This window comes from Coregonus lavaretus (assembly GCF_964263955.1).
Source record: "Coregonus lavaretus genome assembly, chromosome: 14".
NCBI classification, from domain to species: domain Eukaryota; kingdom Metazoa; phylum Chordata; class Actinopteri; order Salmoniformes; family Salmonidae; genus Coregonus; species Coregonus lavaretus.
Genome location: NC_140001.1, coordinates 46,326,550 through 46,351,531, shown reverse-complemented (window position 1 = coordinate 46,351,531; position 24,982 = coordinate 46,326,550). Strand labels below are relative to the sequence as shown.

Sequence of the window (24,982 nt, the reverse complement as noted above, 5' to 3'; positions counted from 1 at the left end):
AGAAAATGTGCAGAATGTCGGCCCAAACCTCGTTCTATCTTCTCCCACTGCCGGCCATTGGGCTTCCTCTCACGACCATATTTGGTCGTGAGTGGAAACGCTAAGCGGATGCTTCACATTTATACATCCGGTGAAATATCTGTCTCATTGTTCTACACCCGATTAGACAACAATCGGGTGCGTTCTATCTTTGATAGCATGAACAAAAGAAGCTCCGCCTACTTCTCTCATTCCAGGAAGTATATTGCCGCGGTCTCTCTCCGTCAAATCATGAACTGCAAATCAAAAATCCCTCTGCTATCAATACTACAGCTATGAATACGAATGGCTATAAAGTATCACGCAATTTAAAGATCATTCAACGGTGGCTAGCTTTAGTTTAACGCAGGTTTTATAGTATGTCTAGGTAGCTAGCTAGCTTGTTAGTCCATGTGGTACCATCGTAAACGGCTAACTTTAGCTAGCTAGCTAGTAGGTAGTTGACAGGTTCAACCATGATGTTTACGGTTTAGCATGCTATTTTTAGATAGCACAAATCTACATAAGGTAGGCTTTTGTGCTGGGTCAGAATTGTGAGCTGTGCCATTATTTTCCTTCATCGAGGTTTTGTTGTCACAAAAACAACATAATTACATCATCAAACAGATATTTCAAAGATGGACTTGTCCCATATGCTGCAAGACCTACAACTAGGTATGGCTCCTGAAGAGGGACATTCCCCAGCAGGACCTGATGCGCTGCTCTCCCGTCCAGTGGCTGAGGTCCTGCTTCATGTCCAGGAGAAACTCAAGGCACCAGGGCTCACCACAGAACAGAGTGAAGCGATCCTTCATATTGTGGAGCAACTATTCAGACTGGGGGACAGACACTGGCTCTTCTCTGAGTGTTGCAGCAATCAGAGCACAGACATGACAAGGGAGTATGTAGACTTTGTGAGCTCCCTGACACTGTATGCTGCTTTGCCATTGTGTGAGAATGACAGTGGTGCATTACCAGAGAGTTCCTATGAGGCCATCCCTGCCAGAGCCCGTGCCGTGAGTTCAGTAGTCTTAGCCCTGGTACAAAGACATGGGAATGGAGGAGAGGCTGTTTCCAGCCACTGCCAAGCCACCTCCTGGGTCTTCCTCACAGGTCCACTTGCCCCCATCTTGTGTGTGTTTGCGGTGACCCATATGCAAGAGCAGGCATGGACCAGTAAGGCCTCTAGAACAGCTGCATCTGACCTCCTGGCCTCAGTGGTCCAGGCAGGGGACTGGGAGACCACCTCACAGCTTCTGTGTGGGAAGAACAACACCGAGCGCCAACCAGGAGTCCTTGGCTCCATCTTGGAAATCCTGCAGGCGGATTTAAAAAGGTGAGTTCCGTCAAAATAGCTTACTAGTAAATAGTGCAAATTGAAATGATTAAGAACATTTCAAACACTTGAATCTCTGCGTTGTTGACCATATTTCATCAACATTCCCGACATCAAAACTGAACATCATCTGGATTATTTTTTCATTCCGTGCATCATGCTGTGAATATTCTAAATGTGTCGTTTATGATGTCTTGCAGGGACAGCTGGAAGCGAAACCAGGCCACTAAGCATGTATTTGCCTGGATCCTCATGCAGGTGGGCCGGCCGTGGCTGACAGACTATCTGGAGAAGGTTTTCCCCCCTTCACTGCTGATGTCAGATGATTACTGCACTGACAACCAAGTGCTGGGAGTGCGCTGCCTGAATCACATTGTCCTCAATGTGGTGAGATGTACTTTATCTCTCAGAATTCTTAGATAATGACATCATCTACAGTAATGCGTTGTAAAAGTATGTGTGGTTTGTGTATCTGTTCAATGAACGTCTCCCCCTTTCAGCCTGCTGCCGATCTCTGTCATTACAACAGGGCCCAGGTGCTCTACCATGCCCTCTTCAACCACCTCTACACGTCTGAGCCTCAGCTTATTGAGGTAATGCTGTGGCTTTCAATGGCATTAACAGCTTTTGTATATACAATGCACTGACAAACATCTCATAACAACACACTTTGTCTGTACGAGTTGAACTGGTGACCAAGTAGCCACATTCACATCATGGTATTCTATTGCTCCATATACTGTATCTCCCCCTCTGTGTCTCAGGTGGTCCTTCCATGCCTGATAGACCTTCTGCCTATGTTGGAGAAAGACCCTGCTTGCACTGGGCTCCCCAGGAAGCCTAACCGTTATGACGAGGTGCTGCGGCTGACCCTCATCCATATGGAGATGGAACATAAACTTGTACTTCGGAGTGTCTATGCCAAGTGTCTGGGACACTTAATTGAAAAGTGAGGTCTATCTCCTCTTGCTAACAATTGAATGGATTTTCACTACACTATTATTACGCTATATGAGTCTCGGTGAGGAATTGCATTTGTTGTGATCTCCTGGTTATCTGGTAAATGCCATTTTAAATGTAAGACATTTAGGAAATTAACTTTTGGATTGTGCTTTTCTTTTGTTAGGATGGGTATCGTCATTGTTCGCCATCTGAAACGATTGGAAAGAGTAATCATTGGGTATCTAGAGATCTCAGACGGTCCTGAAGAACAGACTAGACTGGCTATCCTGGATGCTTTAGAAAAGACCCTGCTCATCGCCTGGCCAAGGTTGTCATTACTCCCAGCAAATAAATTAGACTATAATCAAAATCCCATCTCTGTCTTTGTGGTCATGCTGAGTGTTTGTGTCCTCTGGACTTGCAGAATGGAGTGCCGTCTTTCCGCTCTGGTGCAGAGTCTGTTGAGGCTACTGTGTGACCTGTCCACAGAGTCCCTACCCCCAGCAGTGAGAGAGGAGCTTGTTACCAAGGCCACTCATTGCCTGCTGCTGCTGGACCACTGCACCCAGGGCAAGCTCAAGGTATGCATAAAAGAGTATCACTGTACCACGCAGGGTCTTCGGTCGGCTATTAACCTCCAAGTATATTACCTGTTGAATACAACTTGGCAATAATCAGAAAATGATTTAGGGCTCGATTCAATCTGTACTGCTGAAGAGCTGCGCTACTGTGCGATAGGTATTTAAAGGCAATAATTCAGTGCTAGCGGAGACCGCATTCACAGTAAACGCTACATACGTCAGCTCAATCGGAAATTACCTTTACATTTCAATCGAGCTAGAAAGACGATTTTCAGCGATACGGATTGATGCGAGCCCCTAGAGCAGCCATACTCAACAGATCTGGACCTAGAACGGGGTCAATACAGACCACGAGTCCATACAGACTTTTTCCAAATGTTGTTACGTTACAGCCTTACTATAAAATGGATTCAATTGTCCCCCCCCCCCCCCCCCCCATCAATCTACACACAATACCCCATAATGACGAAGCAAAAACCGTTATTTTTTATTTGCACATTTATAAATTTATAAATAACTGAAATATCACATTTACAAAAGTATTCAGACCCTTTACTCAGTATTTTGTTGAAGCACCTTTGGCAGCGATTATAGCCTCAAGTCTTCTTGGGTATGACGCTACAAGCTTGGCACACCTATATTTGGGGAGTTTCTTCTCTGCAGATCCTCTCAAGCTCACAGGTTGGATGGGGAGCGGCTCTGCACAGCTATTTTCAGGTCTCTCCACAGATGTTCTATCGGTTTCAAGTCCGGGCTCTGGCTGGGCCACTCAAGGACATTCAGAGACTTGTCCCGAAGCCACTCCTGCATTGTCTTGGCTGTGTGCTTAGGGTCGTTGTCCTGTTGGAAGGTGAACCTTCGCCCCCAGTCTGAGGTCCTGAGTGCTCTGGAACAGGTTTTCATCAAGGATCTCTCTGTACTTTGCTCCGTTCATCTTTCCCTCGATCCTGAATAGTCTCCCAGTCCCTGCCGCTGAAAAACATCCCCACAGCATGATGCTGCCACCACCATGTTTCACCGTAGGGATGGTGTCAGGTTTCCTCCAGACGTGACGCTTGTCAGGCCAAAGAGTTCAATCTTGGTTTCATCAGACCAGAGAATCTTGTTTCTCATGGACTGAGAGTCTTTGGGTGCCTTTTGGCAAACTCCAAACAGGCTGTCATGTGCATTTTACTGAGGAGTGGCTTCCATCTGGCCACTCTACCATAAATGCCTGATTGGGGAGTGCTGCAGAGATGGTTGTCATTCTGGAAGGTTCTCCCATCTCCATAGAGGAACTGGAGCTCTGTCAGAGTGACCATCAGGTTCTTGGTCACCTCCCTGACCACCGGGCGGCCAGCTCTAGGAAGAGTCTTGGTGGTTCCAAACTTCTTCCATTTAAGAATGATGGAAGCCACTGTGTTCTTGGAGACCTTCAATGCTGCAGAAATGGTACCCTTCCCAAGATCTGTGCCTCGATACAATCTTGTCTCGGAGCTCTACGGAAAATTCCTTCGACCTCATGGCTTGGTTTTTACTCTGATATGCACTGTCAACTGTGGGACCTTTTTATATAGACAGGTGTGTGCCTTTCCAAATCATGTCCAATCAATTGAGTTTACCACAGGTGGACTCAAATGAAGGATGATCAATTGAAACAGGATACACCAGACCTCAATTTCAAGTCTCATAGCAAAGGGTCTGCATACTTATGTAAATAAGGAATTTATGTTTTTTAATGTTTTTATGTAATACATTTGCAAAAATGTCTATGTAGATTGAGATTATTTGTTTTATTTAATCCATTTTAGAATAAGGCTGTAGCATAACAAAATGTGGAAAAAGTCAAGGGGGTCTGAATACTTTCCGAATGCACTGTGTGTGTGTGTGTAATTATTTTTATATATATATATATATATATATTACACACTACCGGTGAAAAGTTTTAGAACACCTACTCATTCAAGGGTTTTTCTTAATTTTTACTATTTTCTATATTGTAGAATAATAGTGAAGACATCAAAACTATGAAATAACACATATGGAATCATGTAGTAACCCAAAAAGTGTTAAACAAGTCTAAATATATTTTATATTTGAGATTCTTCAATTAGCCACCCTTTGCCTTGATGTTAGCTTTGCACACTCTTGGCATTCTCTCAACCAGCTTCACCTGGAATGCTTTTCCAACAATCCTGAAGGAGTTCCCACATATGCTGAGGACTTGTGGCTGCTTTTCCTTCACTCTGCGGTCCGACTCATCCCAAACCATCTCCATTTGGTTGAGGTCGGGGGATTGTGGAGGCCAGGTCATCTGATGCAGCACTCCATCACTCTCCTTCTTGGTAAAATAGCCCTTACACAGCCTGGAGGTGTGTTGGGTCATTGTCCTGTTGAAAAACAATTGATAGTCCCACTAAGACCAAACCAGATGGGATGGCGTATCGTTGCAGAATGCTGTGGTAGCCATGCTGGTTAAGTGTGCCTTGAATTCTAAATAAATCACAGACACTGTCACCAGCAAAGCACCCACACACCATAACACCACCTCCTCCATGCTTTACGGTGGGAAATACACATGCGGAGATGATTCGTTCACCCACACCGTGTCTCACAAAGACACAGCGGTTGGAACCAAAAATCTCAAATTTGGACTCCAGACAAAAGGACACATTTCCACCGTTCTAATGTCCATTGCTTGTGTTTCTTGGCCCAAGCAAGTCTCTTCTTCTTATTGGTGTCCTTTAGTAGTGGTTTCTTTGCAGCAATTCGACCATGAAGGCCTGATTTACGCAGTCCCCTCTGAACAGTTGATGTTGAGTTGTGTCTGTTACTTGAACTCTGTGAAGCATTTATTTGGGCTGCATTTCTGAGGCTGATAACTCGAATGAACTTATCCTATACAGCAGAGGTAACTCTGGGTCTTCCATTCCTGTGGCGGTCCTCACGAGAGCCAGTTTCATCATAGTGCTTGATGGTTTTTGCGACTGCACTTTTAGAAACTTTCTAAGTTCTTGAAATTTTCCGGATTGACCGATCTTCATGTCTTAAAGTAATGATGGACTGTTGTTTCTCTTTGCTTATTTGAGCTGTTCTTGCCATAATATGGACTTGGTCTTTTACCAAATAATAGGGCTATCTTCTGTATGCCCCCCTACCTTGTCACAACACAACTGATTGGCTCAAACGCATTAAGAGGGAAAGAAATTCCACAAATGAACTTTTAACAAGGCACACCTGTTAATTGAAATGCATTCCAGGTGACTACCTTATGAAGCTGGTTGAGAGAATGCCAAGAGTGTGCAAAGCTGTCAAGGCAAAGGGTGGCTATTTGAAGAATCTCAGATATAAAATATATTAGTATTTGTTTAACACTTTTTTGGTTACTACATGATTCCATATGTGTTATTTAATAGTTTTGATGTTGTCACTATTATTCTACAATGTAAAAAAATTGTTCCAATTAAGAAAAACCCTTGAATGAGTAGGTGTCCAAACTTTTGACTGGTAGTGTGTGTGTATGCATGTATGTGTATAAATATATACAGTGAGGGAAAAAGTATTTGATCCCCTGCTGATTTTGTACGTTTGCCCACTGACAAAGACATGATCAGTCTATAATTTTAATGGTAGGTTTATTTGAACAGTGAGAGACAGAATAACAACAAAAAAATCAAGAAAAACGCATGTCAAAAATGTTATACATTTATTTGCATTTTAAGACTGATAATTTCTTTGTCAGTGGGCAAACGTACAAAATCAGCAGGGGATCAAATACTTTTTTCCCCTCACTGTATATATATATACACACACATACAGTGGTTTGAAAAAGTGTTTGCCCCCTTCCTGATTTCTTATTTGTTTGCATGTTTGTCATACTTAAATGTTTTAGATCATCAAACAAATTTAAATATTAGTCAAAGATAACAAGTAAACACAAAATGCAGTTTTGAAATGAAGGTTGTTATTAAGGGAAAACAAAATCCAAACCTACATGGCCCTTTGTGAAAAAGTGTTTGACCCCCTCCGTTATAACACAACTCAACTGTGGTTTATCACACCTGAGATCAATTCCTCTAGCCACACCCAGTCTTGATTACTGCCACACCTGTTCTCAATCTAGGAATCACTTAAATAGGACCTGCCTGACAAAGTGAAGTAGACCACACCACTGTATATACACACGTGTGTGTGTGTTCACAGATTACGTGTTCACAGGCCTCAACCCCAAGGGGGCCCCCATTTTGATTTTGTTGAGTCATTCGGGTAACATTTGTAAAATGTGTGGAATTGCAGGAAATTTGCTTTAAAATGTATACATTTTCTCTGCCAACAAGACCTCTAACAGTTTGGGGTTAAATGTGTTGCAAGGTGGGGGTTTGTTAGTACACTGAAAAATGACTATCCTCACCTTTTCCGCCTAGGACTGGACCTTCTCAAATTGTACCCCTGCTCTAGAGTAACTAGTAATAAATGAATGTATTTCAAGTAAATCTGAGCTCAGAACTTCTGAGATAAAGGGGCAAGTTATTGCCACTTACACAGAACAAAAACATAAATGCAACTTGTAAAGTGTTGGTCCCATGTTTCATGAGCTGAAATAACCGATCCCAGAAATGTTCCATTCGCACAAAAAGCTTATTTCTCTCAAATGTTGTGGACTCATTTGTTTACATCCCTGTTAGTGAACATTTCTCCTTTGCCAAGATAATCCATCCACCTGACAGGTGTGGCATATCAAGAAACTGATTAAACAGCATGATCATTACATAGATGCACCTTGTGCTGGCGACAACAAAAGGCCTCTCTAAAAAGTGCAGTTTTGTTACACGTTTTTGAGGGAGCGTGCAATTGGCATGCTGACTGCAGTAATGTCCACCAGAGCTGTTACCAGAGAATTCAATGTTAATTTCTCTACCATAAGCCACCTCCAGCGTTGTTTTAGAAAATGTGGCAGTGTGTCCAACTGGTCTCACAACTGCAGACAACGTGTATGACGTTGTGTGGGCGAACGGTTTGCTGATGTCAACGTTGTGAACAGATTGCCTCATGGTGGGGTTATGGTATGGGCAGGCATAAGCTATGGACAACAAACACAATTGTATTTTATTGATGTAAATACCGTGACGAGATCCTGAGGCCCATTTCCGTGCCATTCATCCACTGCCATCACCTCATGTTTCAGCATGATAATGCACGGCCCCATGTCACAAGGATCTGTACACAATTCCTGGAAGCTGAAAATGTCCCAGTTCTTCCATAGCCTGCATACTCAGACATGTCACCCATTGAGCATGTTTGGGATGCTCTGGATCGATGTGTACCACAGCGTGTTCTAGTTCCTGCCAATATCCAGCAACTTCGCACAGCCATTGAAGAGTGGGTCAACATTCCACAGGCCACAATCAACAGCCTGGTCAACTCTATGCGAAGGAGATGTCATGTCATGCGGCAAATGGTGGTCACATCAGATACTGACTGGTTTTCTGAGACACGCCCCTACCCTTTTTTTAAAGGTATCTGTGACCAACAGATGAATCTATATTCCCAGTCATGTGAAATGCCTAGATTAGGGCCAAATGAATGTATTTAAATTGACTGATTATATGAACTGTAACTCAATCTTTGAAATTGTTGCGTTTATATTTTTGTTCGGTGTGTGAATGGTAACTATTTTGACTCTTTCTTCAGACGCTTCTGAAGGATGTCGACAGCAGCCACACCAGCACCTCTGTTCTGAGATGCATAGAGACAGTCACAATGGCCCAAAGATAACGAAGATATGGACATATTTACAGAGTTCATTCCTCCATTGGAAATGAAGCCCACATTCTCTATGGCTATCTGGAACAGTGATATGATCTAAATTAATGTGGTTAATTGAGCAGGACTGACAACCCTGAGCTCCCTTGGATCATCCTCTATGTAGTCTGGCAATGTGAGAGACTGACCAAGTGCTATTATACAGTACTGACATATTCCGTTCTGTATGTCATATGGATCCACTGTCTGTATTTGTTAATAAAACGTCAACACTGGTTAAGAGCTGGCTGGGGAGATTTGGTAAGTCGTTCTTTATCAAAGTTTTTTCAGCCAGGTCGAAGACATTACAATTCATAAGAGATTCCACTATTGTCAGGCTACTCAGCATTGTGAGATTTATTAATTTGAACAATAATGGGCAAAAGAGGAATCATAATAGGTGAAAAACTAAGACAGTAAGCAAATTGCAATCATGGGTCTAAATTAGCTAATTTCAAATTGGCCCAAGTCATACACCATGTAATCATTTATTGTTAACAGGGATCAAGCCCCATCTCATAAAATCTTCACCGGGAGTGATACATTGAGAAGTTGCTGGAAGTACAGTCCCGTTAGGCACAAGATTCTTTACAGCTCAAAGAACCTAAAGGCTTGATGCATTCCAGTAGTAGTAATCCTTCCAGACAACATAAGCAGGTTAACCTTCCAAACTAAGAAAGGCCTAGAGTCCATGTCAGAGGAAGACTATGTTGCCTTGCTTTTGGGGACAGGCTCAGTCTCCTGTTCATACTCGATCTCCACGTAGGCCCTTTTCTTCCTGAATGCAGTGCCTTTGAGGGGCATCTTTCCTTTTGACTTCCCTTTGGAGCCTGAGGCCTCAGTCTCCTCTTCCATGTCTTCTTCAGACTCGTCCTCTTCTTCACTGGATTCTTCCTGTTCATCGCTGCCTGCCTTCAGATTGTCCATGTCCTTCCAAAGGAGACATGTTTAGTCTTGGAATAGCATAACAAGCAATATCATACCCTATATTAGTCAAAATGTGAGTGATCATGATTTTATTTATTTATTAAGTTACCTCAAAGTCACTGAGATCGCTCTCATCCATTTCACCCTCAGCGACAAATTCTTTCTTTCCAACATCCTGCAAACACATTCACTTGATTAAAATACATCAGATGGCCTGCCACTTGGGTTTCATTTTAGCAATAGTGTCATTATGATCAGCGCTAATGTCCCGCACCAGACCCTGCCCAATAAATAAGAGGCATCTTATTGGTTGTGCTGAAAGGATCACTTGCAGTCCAAGGACCTGGGCCCAGATTCACAAAACACTTATGCAAAAACTTAAGCTTAAGTTCATAAGATAGTTCATAAGTGCAATTCCTCAACAATATCTTAAGATTGAGAAGTTCTTAAAATCATTCAAATATCTTCTTACGAATTTCTTAACCAGCTTAAGATGTTTGTTGCTAGTCAACCGATTTAGCTTGCAATGACAATCATGTTAGCATATTTCATACTGAGATTACTGTTCTGTTAAAATAATCAATACGGAAACTTTCAGATGAAGTTTGAGTGAATTAAAGATGTTCAATTGCTTTCATGAGCTTTTTCTCTCACTGCCCTGAGTTTAAGACAAGGGTTTAGCTATCTTGGAATTAAGAACATTTCCAAGAACAAATCCAATAACTTTATTTTCAAGAATCTAATTTCTTAACTTTTTGCTTAAGGAGAAACATAAGAAATAGCAACTTTGCTTAACTTTCTTTATAAGTCTATAGTTAAGGAACAAATGGCAGTTAAGACATTTCTCCTTAAGGTTTTGTGAATATGGGCCCTGCTCAGTCGTCACCTCGTCATCCTCCTCCTCCTCCTCCTCCGAGTCAGTCTCACTCTCCTCATCCTGGTGCTCCAGTGCCTTATCAAAGGCATGGATGGGGAAGTTGTAGATGTCGCCATACTGAAAGAAATAGAACATGAATATAAATACTCAATCTCCTGTTATGTACATACCATATTTGTCTCATGCAGTTTTACCTTGTCTGAAAGTATTCTTCAGGTTGTGACAAATTGTGGAGTGATTGACACTACATAATCATGTATTTACCGTTCCTTGTTTCAGTCTCTCCAGCAGTTCTTTCTCTATTGCGTTATCAAGCTGTGCAGCAATCAGGGCCTTTTCCTGTAAAACAAGAGAATATGGATCTCATGCTTAGATCACGACATCAGATTTTTGTAAGTCATACCCTTTGACAGGAACTCCTGAGTCGCCAATGCCTTATGGTCTATTAGCCAACACTCCTTGGAGCAGAACAGTTGAATGCCAGGGCCAAACACTACTGAACTGTTTTCAACCAAGTACTTACCTCTTTCCTTTTCTCTCTTGCCTCCACCTTTCTGCTAAGGGGAACCAGTTTCCTCCTGAAAGAACAGAAAAGACCATCATACATTTACTCACTAGGATATTTACAGTTCATTTCACACAACATTCAGATCATTGGAATAAAATAAAATAACCAGAAATTCCATAACAAAAAAAACAGACAATTTGATTTACTATACATGTTTAAGGATACCTAACTCATTTTCGCAGTTTAGGATTGTGTGAAAGGGTTGGATGCTTACTGTCGTTTGAGTGTGAGCTTGCGGATACGGATGAGGTACTGTGTGATCTTGGTGAAGCGCTGTTTACATTTGTGTCTGATGAAACGGGGCCAATAGATCAAGTTCTGGTCAATCTGTTCCAGAGCCTTCTCATAGTTCTTACTAAGTTTCACCTAGGAGACAAAGTTGAAGTTGAAGAAAATACATCTAATAGAAACCAATGTCTATTAACAGACAGTTCTTTAGTTCTACTGTCACTTACCTTCTCCCACATTCGGGCAGGGAAGGCTGCCCTCTCAATAACCTTCATATATAAGAAACATTGACCTAAGAAAAGAATCAGCAGACATTAAACCTCAATTTGCATGGTGGCAGCAGCAAGTTCTTCAAAAGCATGTATTGTAATCTCAATACCCTTATCAACTAAAAACAAGTACTGCATTGGTGTAGCTACATATTTCTGATACTTATTTCACAGGAGACAACTTACCTTTCTCCTCTCTTATAGTTGCATACTGACTGTTTGCTAGTGGGCAGGATGACCTATTACAAAGTCCAGTTATATTGTATTCATTCCGGCAGAAGTTCTGAACCTTTGTCCTGTTAAAAGACCAACAGAAACAGTTTTGTAAGTTTACCACCAATGACCTTTTCTTGATAGCTACAACAAATGAGCTGGAGTTAAAAGCTCTGAATGCGTTCCACATCCACACACTTGTGAAAAGATGAAACCTCAAAAACAGTGGGTAACTTACTTGACTTTGAAGGAACAGAATGCTCTGTTTCCTATGACATCCCAGATAACCTAGAAATGAAATGTGTTAGATTAGTTAACTGGTCACTTTTCTCCAAAACCATCTGCCAAATATCTAGCTAGGGGCAATACCACAGTAACAGTGATGCTTAGACTCAGAATTTTCACTTTAAAATGCACATGTGCCGTTTGTGCCGTCATTCTGTTACCAAGCTTAGCATCTGTCCTGTTCTTCAAGTAAATATATTTTTGCAAAATGTTCAGTGGACATTTTTCACAGTATTCCTTGTGTATACAGTTGTATGGTTTGTTTAACTTTGCAATTATTGGTTTTTGTTAGACATACATTTTAAAGGGAAAATTCTGAGTCTCAGCATCACACCATTAACCTGGAATTGCCCCAGCTAGCAACTTTTGCCTGTTTGCTATGTATATGGGCAGAATACACATTGATCAAGCTAGCTGGCAAACCAATCAACCAGCGGACATTTTATGTATTATTGCTAATCATTGAAAGGTTGGAGCATCTATGTGAATGCATAATCACAAGTCAATATTGTAGGTACAGGAGTAAAAGTAGCTAGCTAGCGCGTGGCGTCGACACAATCGTGTCTCGGACATTAGCTAGCTAGTATCTCTTCACTTACATCGTCGTGCTGCATTTTTAGCTCCTCACACGAGTGTTGTGAATTCTCCGATTGTTTAAATTTTTTATTTTAAACTCCAAATAGTACAACTTTAACGGCAAGGCGTAGTTAGGTTTTATCTCAGTACAGCCACATGGAACTAGAGGAAACGGACGTTATTCTTGTTCTTTAAACTAGTATTGGCGGATCGCAAATGTGAGGTGCATACACCGCCACCTACTGTACTGGAGTGTGAGGCCATTCACGGGGTGGTGGGCCGAAGCCTTAAAACGCGATCGATCTCCGTCAATGGAGGAGCTGATTTTTTGTGTGACATTAAAATATTAGGACTATAAAATATGTTGGCACCTTATTATTGCAATTTATGTTTTATAAAAAGTATATTTCAACACTCGGCCGCTCAGCCAAATTTGCCGAACTACTAAACTTGGAACCAATCAGAACTCCCGTACCAACCCCTCATGATGAAGGCAGCCAATGGCCTGCTTCTATCTACGACGTAAACACAGCCTCTTGTGAAAACGCGAGCTGCTGTCTAATGAAGAGGAACAGATAAAGCTAGCTAGCTAGCTCGCAGAATGAAATAAGATACATATTCGTTTTCGAGTGCACTAGAAATATGTCGCATTCAATACGAATTGTCTTGATTATATGACGACGTAACTCCGTTGACAATTTAGCCAATTTATGAAAAGCTAGCCAATGTTAGACTAGCCTAGCCAGCTACTTTAAATGTCAATTTGCGTTTCATTAGCTATCTCTGTCAGTAAATTCAATTGTTGAATCATGTTTTGGCATGATTAGTTATTTCTCATTTCAAGTAACTAGCTGCAGGCATAAATAAATATTCAATCATATATTTTGCATAGAAACCCAAATAAAAGCATGTATGAAAAAAAATGCATTCACTAACTGTAAAATGTCTGCTAAATGACTCAAATGTAAAAATGTAAATGTAGATAGACAGATGTGTAATGAATGCTAGAATGGAGGTTTAAAAACGACATATGCATATTAGCATATGGCATAGCCTAAACATATAGCATTACTTGTGCTCAGCAATAAGATAACCAGTTTGATTTCAAAATCAGATGAGTTCTCAAATAGCAGCTGCCCAATACCAAGGTGGGCATGCATAATGTTGGCTGCATTGGAATATAAGATGGAGAATGATAAAGAGCCTGTAGGATTATATAAAAAGCAGTTGGGAAATGAATGTTTGAGTTTCAAATACTAAATGTTCAGTGAATGTGAGTATATTTAGGTGGTTTAAATGATTAACTTACTAACCTTTAAAGAAAATCTTGCCAATCCATTCATTATTCTGCTATGACTGAGTGTGAGACTTGTTTCATACATATAAATTACATACAAACAAAGAACACCATGAAATAGTGTTTCACCATTTATTGAGTAAGACAAATAGAAAAGGTGTCAGGCAGAATTTGAAGTATCTAAATATAGTGTAACCTACAAATCAATGTATATCAAGTGCATTGGAGGGCACAATCTTACAATGTTGCAGTCCAGAAATGAGAGCTTTACCATCTATGCAAAAAGCCTGGGCCTCTGATGGAGACTGTAGAACTGTCATCAACAAATGTTTCTCTCTAGGAGCATGTGTGTGCCCAGGCCCAAAAGGCATATCAAAAGGATCCCACCCTGGTCACCAATGTAGCTGACCGATGTAGAGCGAGACATTTACATTATATTTACATTTTAGTCATTTAGCAGACGCTCTTATCCAGAGTGACTTAAAGGAGGAACTAAGGTTAAGTGCCTTGCTCAATGGCACATCAGCAGATTTTTCTAATAGTCAGCGCTGGGATTCGAACCAGCAACCTTTCGGTTACTGGCCCAACACTCTTAACCGCTAGGATATCTGCCGCCCTGACAAGACTGTGTAAGACAAAAACCCACAAAGAAAAGACAACAGGCAAATGTATATCATCAAGTTTTCTCATTGATGAAACATTTGATCTCAATACAGTTTTTGGTTCCCAAATCTAGAATTTGTCTGTAGACCCTGCCACATACGTCTCGTGTCTGAGCCGTTGAATTGTGACTCCACTTTGTCTCTATACTGATGTTTTGCCAGTTTAATTGCCTTGCGGAGTGAGTAGCTACACTGTTTGTATTCTGCCATATTCCCAGTCACCTTGCCATGGTTAAATGCGGTAGTTCGCGCTTTCAGTTTTGCGTGAATGCTGCCATCTATCCACGGTTTCTGGTTAGGGTAGGTTTTAATAGTCACAGTGGGCACAACATCACCTCTACACTTCCTGATAAACTCAGTCACCGTTTCAGTGTATTCATCTAAATTATTTTCGCAAGCTACCCGGAAAATATCCCAGTCCGCGTGATCAAAACAATCTTGAAGCGTGGATTCCGATTGGTCAGACCAGCGTTGAATAGTCCTTAGCACGGGTACTTCCTGTTTGAGTTTCTGCCTATAGGAAGGGAGGAGCAAAATGAAGTCGTGGTCAGATTTGCCGAAAGGAGGGCGGGGGAGGGCCTTATAACCATCCCGGAAGTTCGAATAGCAATGGTCGAGGATTTTAGCAGCCCGAGTACAACAGTCGATATGTGGATAGAACTTCGGCAGCCTAGTCCTCAAATTTGCTTTGTTAAAATCCCCAGCTACAATAAATGCAGCCTCAGGATATGTGGTTTCCAGTTTGCATAAAGTCCAGTGAAGTTCTTTGAGGGCCGTCGTGGTATCGGCTTGAGGGGGATATACACGGCCGGACTATAACCAAAGAAAATTCTCTTGGGAGATAATACGGTCAGCATTTGATTGTGAGGTATTCTAGGTTGGGTGAACAAAAGGACTTGAGTTCCTGTATGTTACTACAATTACACCATGAGTCGTTAATCATGAAACACACACCTCTGCCCTTCTGCTTCCCGGAGATATATTTATTTATTTCTGCGCGATGAACTGAGAACCCATCTGGCTGGACCGATTTCGACAGAATATCCCCAGAGAGCCATGTTTCCGTGAAACAAAGTATGTTACAGGCCCTGATGTATCTCTGGAAATAAATACTTGCCCTGAGCTCGTCGACCTTGTTATCCAAAGACTGAACATTAGCGAGTAGTATACTTCGAAGCGGTGGGTGGTGTGCGCGCTTCCTAAGTCGAACCAGCAGGCCGCTCCGAGTGCCTCTCCTCCGCCGGCGATGTTTTGGGTCAGCCGCTGGAATCAGTTCAATTGCCCTGGGGAGAGCAAACAAAGGATCTGCTTCTGGAAAGTCGTATTCCTGGTCGTAATGCTGGTGAGTTACCGCCGCTCTGATATCCAATAGTTTTTTCCAGCTGTATGTAATGATACAAAAACACTTTCTGAGCTAATAATGTAAAAAATAATACATAAAAAAACAAAATACCGCAAAGTTTCCTAAGAGCTAGTGGCGAGGCCGCCATCTTCGTCGGCGCCAAGTATATAGGATCTTGCTAGCTCGTGCTTGGCTCTGCCCACCTCCTGGCTTGTTCTGCCCACTATGACTAATTTGTTCCCATTGGAAACGACAGACTGTTTAGTTATAAAAATCTTTGGTACTACTCTGATCCTGGCAACCTCTTTTTTGTAATCACGCTACGGCAAATGTAGGATTAACACAGCCACAAAGTCATAATTATTTTATATTTTAGTCATTTAGCAGATGCTCTTATCCAGAGCGACTTACAGTTAGTGAGTGCATATATTTTCATACTGGCCCCCGTGGGAAACGAACCCACAACCCTGGCGCTGCAAGTGCCATGCTCTACCAACTGAGCTACAGGGGACACTAATTATGGCTAAACCCCGCCAATTTGTCTTCTTAAAATCTGATTTGAAACCTAACCCTAACCTTAACCACACTGCTAACCTAATGCATAACCCTGACTTTAAATTAAGACCAAAAAGCTCATTTTTGTAGCCAATTTTGACTTTGTGGCTGTAGAAACTTGACTTTGGACTTGAACGCACCATATAGGCTAGGTCGAAAATATACAGGTAAAGACAACGTAATAATTCCATGCTGGAGCGTTAGAAAATAAACACATTCATTGGACCAGCAATGCAAGCAAAAATGAGTGAAAGTGAATGTTAGCAGTACAGAAAGCTTGCCATCAAAGTGGAAAATTATGCCTCCCGAGTGGCGCAGCGGTCTAAGGCACTGCATCGCAGTGTTAGAGGCGTCACTACAAGTCTGGGTTCGATCCCGGGCTGTATCGCAGCCGGCCACGACTGGGAGACCCGTGAGGCGGTGCACAATTGGCCCAGCATCAGGTTAGGGGAGGGTTTGGCCGGCTGGGATGTCCTTGTGCTCTAGCGACTCCTTGTGACGGCCGGGCGCATGCACGCTGACTTTGGTCGCCAACTGTACGGTGTTTCCTCTGACACATTGGTGCGGCTGGTTTCCAGGTTAAGCAAGCAGTGTGTCAAGAAGCAGTGCGGCTTGGCGGGGTCGTGTTTCGGAGGATGCATGGCTCTCGACCTTCACCTCTCCTGAGTCTGTACGGGAGTTGCAGCGATGGGACAAGACTGTAACTACCAATAGGATATCATGGAAAAGGGGTAAAAAGTGGAAAATTAACACAATCGTAGTGAATTTCAGCTAACTAGTCAGCAAACACATAGCATAACTGTTTTACTGTCATTCTATTCAATTAAACGTTTTTCAAATGATCTACAGCCACTTTATTGCTTGATGTCCCGACCGCTGATCACGTTTTAAAAGGTAATCCTGTAGAATTAGCAACGGCGCTGGTCCAATGTATTTGTTTATTTTTTTGAATGTTTCGCGTGGAATTATTACGTTGTCTTAAACTGTATATTTTCGACCTAGCATATAGGCCTACATCATTGGTTGGGATTGGGTCGTGGCAGGGGTTCAGGTGGGTCGTAGGTTGACATTTTTTGGCATACAAATAATTGCATAATAGAGTGTCAGTCAACCCCTTAAAACTGACCAGAGCGGACCAGAGCTTAAGATCTTTATAAAGTTAGATGTTCTGAAGCAGAGGGTTTTTATTTTATACTTATTATTTGGTCCATGTTTTTTCACCGCTCTTCTCTAGTGGGTTGCAACTCAGACACTTCATTTTAGTGGTTCACAAAGCCAAACGTTTGGGAACCCCAAAAACTCAAATAAATGCCTTCTGCTGCATCCACGTGAAATTAATTGCATTTACCCTTTAACTAAACCTGCATCTGTGTTAGAGATTAGATGCTCACACCTACTGTAATGGTCCGGGCCTAAACCACATGAAAACAACACTAGACACTATGGAACACAAAGCTTTTACTAGCTTATCCTGGAATATACAAGGTCTGAGGTCATCTGCCTTTGGCCTAAAGAGCAGGAACCCAGACTTCATCAAAGAAATTGGAAATATAGACATTGTCATCCTACAAGAAACATGGTATAGAGGAGACGGACCCACTGGTTGCCCTCTAGGTTACAGAGCGCTGGTAGTCCCATCCACCAAACTACCAAGGTGTGAAACAGGGAAGAGACTCAGGGGGTATGCTAATTTTGTATAGAGCAGACCTAACCCACTCTATTAAATTAGTCAAAACAGGAACATTTTACATCTGGCTAGAAATTAATAAAGAAATTAACTCAACAGAGAAAAATGTCCTCATGTGTGCTACCTATATCCCCCCAATAGAATCCCCATACTTTAACGATGACAGCTTCTCCATCCTAGAGGGGGAGATCAACCATTTCCAGGCCCAGGGACATGTACTAGTCTGTGGCGACCTAAATGCCAGAACCTGACGCTCTCAGCACACAGGGGGACAAACACCTACCTGGAGGTGACAGTATTCCCTCCCAAATATGCCCCCCTAGACACAACTATGACAAAACAACCAACTAAAATGGGTCACAACTCTTGCAGCTCTGTCGCATGCTGGGTCTTTACATAGTCAATGGTAGGCTTCGAGGAGACTCCTATGGTAGGTACACCTACAGCTCATCCCTTGGCAGTAGTACTGTAGATTAGTTTATCACTGACCTCAACACAGTCTCTCAGAGCGTTCACAGTCAGCCCACTAACACCCCTATCAAATCACAGCAAAATCACAGTCTACCTGAACAGAGCAATACTCAACCATGAGGCATCAAAGCCAAAGGAACTGCACAATATTAAGAAATGCTATAGATGGAAGGAAAGTAGTGGACAAAACATTTCACTGTAATAGTGAAGGTGTAAACTTGGCAGTAGAAATCCTAAACAGTATATTTGACCTTTCAGCTTCCCTATCAAATCAAAAAAATGTCAAGCAGACAACCTAAGAAAATTAACAGCAATGACAAATGGTTTGATGAAGAATGCAAAAATCGAAGAACGTAATTGAGAAACCTATCCAACCAAAAACATAGAGACCCAAAAAACATGAATCTACGCCTTTACTATGGTGAATCGCTAAAACAATACAGAAATACACTACGGAAAAAGAAGGAACAGCACGTCAGAAATCAGCTCAATGTAATTGAAAAATCCATAGAATCTAACCACTTCTGGGAAAATTGAAACACACTAAACAAACAACAACATGAAGAGTTATCTATCCAAAACGGAGAAACCACTTCTCTAATCTTTTTGGCTCTATAACAAAGAACAAACAGCAAAAACATATACATGATCAATAACAAATCTTAGAATCAGCTATTAAAGACTACCAGAACCCACTGGATTCTCCAATTACATTGAATGAACAACAGGACAAAATACAAACCCTCCAACCCAAAAATGCCTGTGGTGTTGATGAAATGAAATTATAAAATATACAGACCACAAATTCCAATTGGCTATACTTAAACTCTTTAACCTCTATGGGACGGTTGAGCTAACGTGCACTAATGTGATTAGTATGACTGTTGTAAGTAACAGCAAACTTTCCAGGACATAGACATGTCTTATATGGCAGAAAGCTTAAATTATGTTTAATCTAACTGCACTGTCCAATTTACAGTAGCTATTACATTGAAAAAATACCATACTATTGTTTGAGGAGAGTGAACAACAACAAAAAACTTATCACAGCAACTGGTTTGATACATTCACCTCTGAAGGTAAATAATGTACTTACATTCAGTAATCTTGCTCTAATTTGTCATCCTAAGGGTCCCAGAGATAAAATGTAGCATAGCTTTGTTTGATAAAATCAATGTTTATATTCAAATGTAGGAACTGGGTTCTACAGTTCGAACCCCTGCCTCTGGTTCCACACCCACCCCGCCCGGCCATCTAGATGTGTGAAAGTTAGTGTATAAGCTAATGATCCATCATATATGACATTCCTGGGAGTGTGTAAACTTACATTTTGTATTACCATACAATTTTCATTTTGTATTAGCATATAATTTTTGTATGTTCTCTATAGTTATGTACTTGAAAATGTATCAATTGACCAATTCGGCACATTTGGGCAGATCTGATACAAAATTTTAGGCGAAAATTGAAAAAAAATTCATCTGCATTATCATTAACAGCAGACGTGTACATTTCCTCAGTGAAAACAATGACCTAAGCAAATGTCAAATTGGCTTTTTTCCCAAATGGCGCAGTGGTCTAAGGCTCTGCATCTCAGTGCTAGAGGCGTCACTATAGACCCTGGTTCAATTCCAGGCTGTATCACAATCCGGCCGTGATTGGGAGTCCCATACAGCGGCGCACAATTGGCCCAGAGTCATCCGGGGTAGGCCGTCATTGTAAATAAGAATTTGTTCTTAACTGAATTGCCTAGTTAAATAAAGGTGAAAATATATTGATAAAAAAATGACTATGTATTCACTCTGCACACCCTAATTGGCAAAGTCTTCTCATGCGTTGTTGACTTCAAAAATCTTTTGACTCAATTTGGAATGAGGGTCTTCTAAACAAATTGATGGAAAGTGGTGTTGGGGGGAAAACATTCAACATTATAAATCCATGTACACAAACAACACAATTAAAATTTGCAAAAAACACACACATTTCTTTCCACAGGGCCGTGGGGTGAGACAGGGATGCAGCTTAAGCCCCACCCTCTTCAACATATATATCAACGAATTGGCAAGGGCATTAGAACAGTCTGCAGCACCCGGCCAAAAATAATGGTGTTCCAAAAAAGGTCCAGTTGCCAGGACCACAAATTCAAATACCATCTAGACACCGTTGCCCTAGAGCACACAAAAAACGATACATACCTCGGCCTAAACATCAGCGCCACAGGTAACTTCCACAAAGCTGTGTACAATCTGAGAGACAAGGCAAGAAGGGCCTTCTATGCCATCAAAAGGAACATAAAATGTGACATACCAATTAGGATCTGGCTACAAATACTTGAATCACTTATAGAACCCATTGCCTTTTATGGTTGTGAGGTCTGGGGTCCGCTCACCAACCAAGAATTCTCAAAATGGGACAAACACCAAATTGACGTCTTGCTCCCAGATAAGCTAAACACCTTCTTCGCCCGCTTTGAGGATAACACAGTGCCACCGACGCGGTGCAATCGCTATCCCATCTGGACGTCAGAATGCTGTTCATTGACTATAGCTCAGCCTTCAACACCACAGTACCCTCCAAGCTCATTATTAAGCTCGGGGCCCTGGGTCTGAACCCCGCTCTGTGCAACTGGGTCCTGGACTTTCTGACGGGCCGCCCCAGGTGGTGAAGGTAGGAAACAACACCTCCACTTCGCTGATCCTCATCACAGGGGTCCCACAAGGGTGCGTGCTCAGCCCCCTCCTGTACTCCCTGTTCACCCATGATTGCGTGGCCACGCACTCCTCCAACTCAATCATCAAGTTTGCAGACGACACAAATTTCCGCTTGGCCCCTAAAACCCTCAGGAACTTTTATAGATGCACAATTGAGAGCATCCTTTCGGGCTGTATCACCACCTGGTACGGCAACTGCACTGCCAGAGGGTGGTGCGGTCTGCCCAACACATCACCGGTGGCACACTGCCTGCCCTCCAGGACACCTACAGCACCCGATGTCACAGGAAGGCCAAAAATATCATCAAGGTCATCAACCACCCAAGCCACGGCCTGTTCACCCCACTATCATCCAGAAGGTGAGGTCAGTACAGGTGCATCAAAGCTGGGACCGAGAGACTGAAAAACAGCTTCCATCTCAAGGCCATCAGACTGTTAAATAGCCATCACTAGCCGGCTACCACCCAGTTACTCAACCCTGCACCTTAGAGGCTGCTGCCCTATATACATAGACATGGAATCACTGGCCACTTTAATAATGGAACACAAGTCACTTTAAAAATGTTTACACACTGCTTTACTCATCTCATATGTGTATACTGTATTCTATTCTACTGTATTTTTGTCAATGCCACTCCAACATTGCTCCTCCTAATAATTTGTGTATGTGTATTGTTGTGAATTATTAGATACTATTGCGCTGTTGGAGTTAGGAACACAAGCATTTCGCTACACCAACGATAACATCTACCAAATATGAGTATGTGACCAATACAATTTGGCAATGTACACATATGTTCCCCATGCCAATAACTCCCCTTGTATTGAATTACTTAACAAATAAATGGAAACCCCGGTTCATGATCAGACGGTTGAGGTGCATTGCGTAACAATGAGGTCACACCTGTCACAGACAAACCATGCTGCTCCCAATCATCACATGAATGAACCAAAGGATCAATGTTTGTAAATGTTCCAAAAGTATTAGAGGAATGCTCATAGTTTTTTAGAAACGGGTTTGGAAACAAAGTCCAACTTTTCTTGTATAATTGCATTCAACGAACAGTAAAAAACATATAATCTAAATTACTCAACATGAAAAAAACTAAAATGTTTGTGAATTTCCTATAAAGTACAGCAAACCATCAGTATTTCATGTTATAATATATTCACAACTGATGCATTCTGGGACAGGTCCATTGGCTAGCTACCAGAGAGGAAGAGGCGAAGCGAGAGCGATAATTGGGCCTGAAATCTGTTTTCTCCAGCAGGTGCCGTTTTGTCGTTTCTTTTTCGCTCACCAAGCCAGGAGTTTTTGTATGGAGGTCAATGAGAGTGTCTAATTTGGTTAACAAAAAATGTAATGGCCTATTTTCTATGTGTGTCTTATTTGATCGAATATATGTTTCGTATTGATTTGGTTGTTTAGAGTGTACTGATATATCTAGGACACGTGACATCCCGGCAACTTTGAGAAAAAACATTTTATATCGGAGTTGTGCCTGGTCGTCACTAGTCACCACAGCCACAAAGTCATACACCTCGCCAGCTAAAGCTAACTCTCTCTCCTCTGCTCTTGTCCTTCTAGACCTGTCTGCTGCCTTTGATACTGTGAACCATCAGATCCTCCTCTCCACCCTCTCCGAGCTGGGCATCTCCGGCGCGGCTCACTCTTGGATTGCGTCCTACCTGACCGGTCGCTCCTACCAAGTGGCGTGGCGAGAAGCTGTCTCCGCACCACGTGCTCTCACCACTGGTGTCCCCCAGGGCTCAGTTCTAGGCCCTCTCCTATTCTCGCTATACACCAAGTCACTTGGCTCTGTCATATCCTCACATGGCCTCTCCTATCATTACTACGCTGACGATACACAACTAATCTTCTCCTTTCCCCCTTCTGATAACCAGGTGGCGAATCGCATCTCTGCATGTCTGGCAGACATATCAGTATGGATGACGGATCACCACCTCAAGCTGAACCTTGGCAAGACGGAGCTGCTCTTCCTCCCGGGGAAGGACTGCCCGTTCCATGATCTCGCCATCACGGTTGACAACTCCGTTGTGTCCTCCTCCCAGAGTGCGAAGAGCCTTGGCGTGACCCTGGACAATACCCTGTCGTTCTCCGCTAACATCAAGGCGGTGACCCGATCCTGCAGGTTCATGCTCTACAACATTCGGAGAGTACGACCCTGCCTTACACAGGAAGCGGCACAGGTCCTAATCCAGGCACTTGTCATCTCCCGTCTGGATTACTGCAACTCGCTGTTGGCTGGGCTCCCTGCCTGTGCCATTAAACCCCTACAACTCATCCAGAATGCCGCAGCCCGTCTGGTGTTCAACCTTCCCAAGTTCTCTCACGTCACCCCGCTCCTCCGCACACTCCACTGGCTTCCAGTTGAAGCTCGCATCTGTTACAAGACCATGGTGCTTGCCTATGGAGCTGTGAGGGGAACGTCACCTCCGTACCTTCAGGCTCTGATCAGTCCCTACACCCAAACGAGGGCATTGCGTTCATCCACCTCTGGCCTGCTGGCTCCCCTTCCTCTGCGGAAGCATAGTTCCCGCTCAGCCCAGTCAAAACTGTTCGCTGCTCTGGCACCCCAATGGTGGAACAAGCTCCCTCACGACGCCAGGACAGCGGAGTCACTCACCACCTTCCGGAGACATTTGAAACCCCACCTCTTTAAGGAATACCTGGGATAGGATAAAGTAATCCTTCTACCCCCCCCCCCCCCCGCCCTTAAAAAATAAATAAAATAAATAATAATAATTGTAAAGTGGTTATCCCACTGGTTATAGGGTGAATGCACCAATTTGTAAGTCGCTCTGGATAAGAGAGTCTGCTAAATGACGTAAATGTAAATGTATTTCCACAATGTATCTTCATAAAATGTGATTTTAAACTTAACCCTAACCTTTTTTTGTTTGTATTATCTTTTACCAGATCTAATGTGTTATATTCTCCCACATTTATTTCACATTTCCACAAATTTCATAGTGTTTCCTTTCAAATGGTATCAAGAATATGCATATCCTTGCTTCAGGTCCTGAGATACAGGCAGTTACATTTGGGTCATTTTAGGCGAAAATTGAAAAAAAGGGTCCAAACCTTAAGAGGTTAACATTATCCTCAGCTCTGGCATCTTCCCCAATATTTAGATCCAAGAACTGATCACCCCAATCCACAAAGATGTGGACAAATTTGACCCCAATAACTACCATGGGATGTGCAACCTTGGGAAAATCGTCTGCATTATCATTAACAGCAGACTTGTACATTTCCTCAGTGAAAACAATGACCTAAGCAAATGTCAAATTGGCTTTTTCCCAAATTACCATAGAACAGACTCCTGAGTGGCGCAGTGGTCTAAGGCTCTGCATCTCAGTGCTAGAGGCGTCACTATAGACCCTGGTTCAATTCCAGGCTGTATCACAATCCGGCCGTGATTGGGAGTCCCATACGGCGGTGCACAATTGGCCCAGAGTCATCCACGGTAGGCTGTCATTGTAAATAAGAATTTGTTCTTAACTGAATTGCCTAGTTAAATAACGGTGAAAATATAGAGGTAAAAAAATGACTATGTATTCACTCTGCACACTCTAATTGGCAAAGTCTTCTCATGCGTTGTTGACTTCAAAAATCTTTTGACTCAATTTGG

The 24,982-nt window shown here is 42.4% G+C and overlaps 2 protein-coding genes across 2 annotated transcripts; one reads left to right on the top strand and one right to left on the bottom strand.

Annotated features, from left to right (window-relative positions):
* Positions 1 to 224: 224 nt before the first annotated feature.
* Positions 225 to 8,921, top strand: tti2 (TELO2 interacting protein 2). Its single transcript, XM_084176750.1, has 7 exons — positions 225 to 1,354; positions 1,555 to 1,741; positions 1,855 to 1,947; positions 2,119 to 2,303; positions 2,481 to 2,624; positions 2,721 to 2,877; positions 8,548 to 8,921. The coding sequence occupies exons 1-7, from the start codon at positions 657 to 659 to the stop codon at positions 8,629 to 8,631; spliced, it is 1,548 nt and encodes a 515-aa protein (XP_084032876.1). The 5' UTR covers positions 225 to 656; the 3' UTR covers positions 8,632 to 8,921.
* On the bottom strand, positions 8,913 to 13,074 carry mak16 (MAK16 homolog). Its single transcript, XM_084176751.1, has 10 exons — positions 12,625 to 13,074; positions 11,979 to 12,028; positions 11,714 to 11,823; positions 11,486 to 11,550; positions 11,245 to 11,396; positions 10,986 to 11,040; positions 10,727 to 10,801; positions 10,472 to 10,579; positions 9,695 to 9,760; positions 8,913 to 9,588 (listed from the first exon to the last, which is right to left on the bottom strand). The coding sequence occupies exons 1-10, from the start codon at positions 12,637 to 12,639 to the stop codon at positions 9,364 to 9,366; spliced, it is 921 nt and encodes a 306-aa protein (XP_084032877.1). The 5' UTR covers positions 12,640 to 13,074; the 3' UTR covers positions 8,913 to 9,363.
* Between the last annotated feature and the right edge of the window lie 11,908 nt (positions 13,075 to 24,982).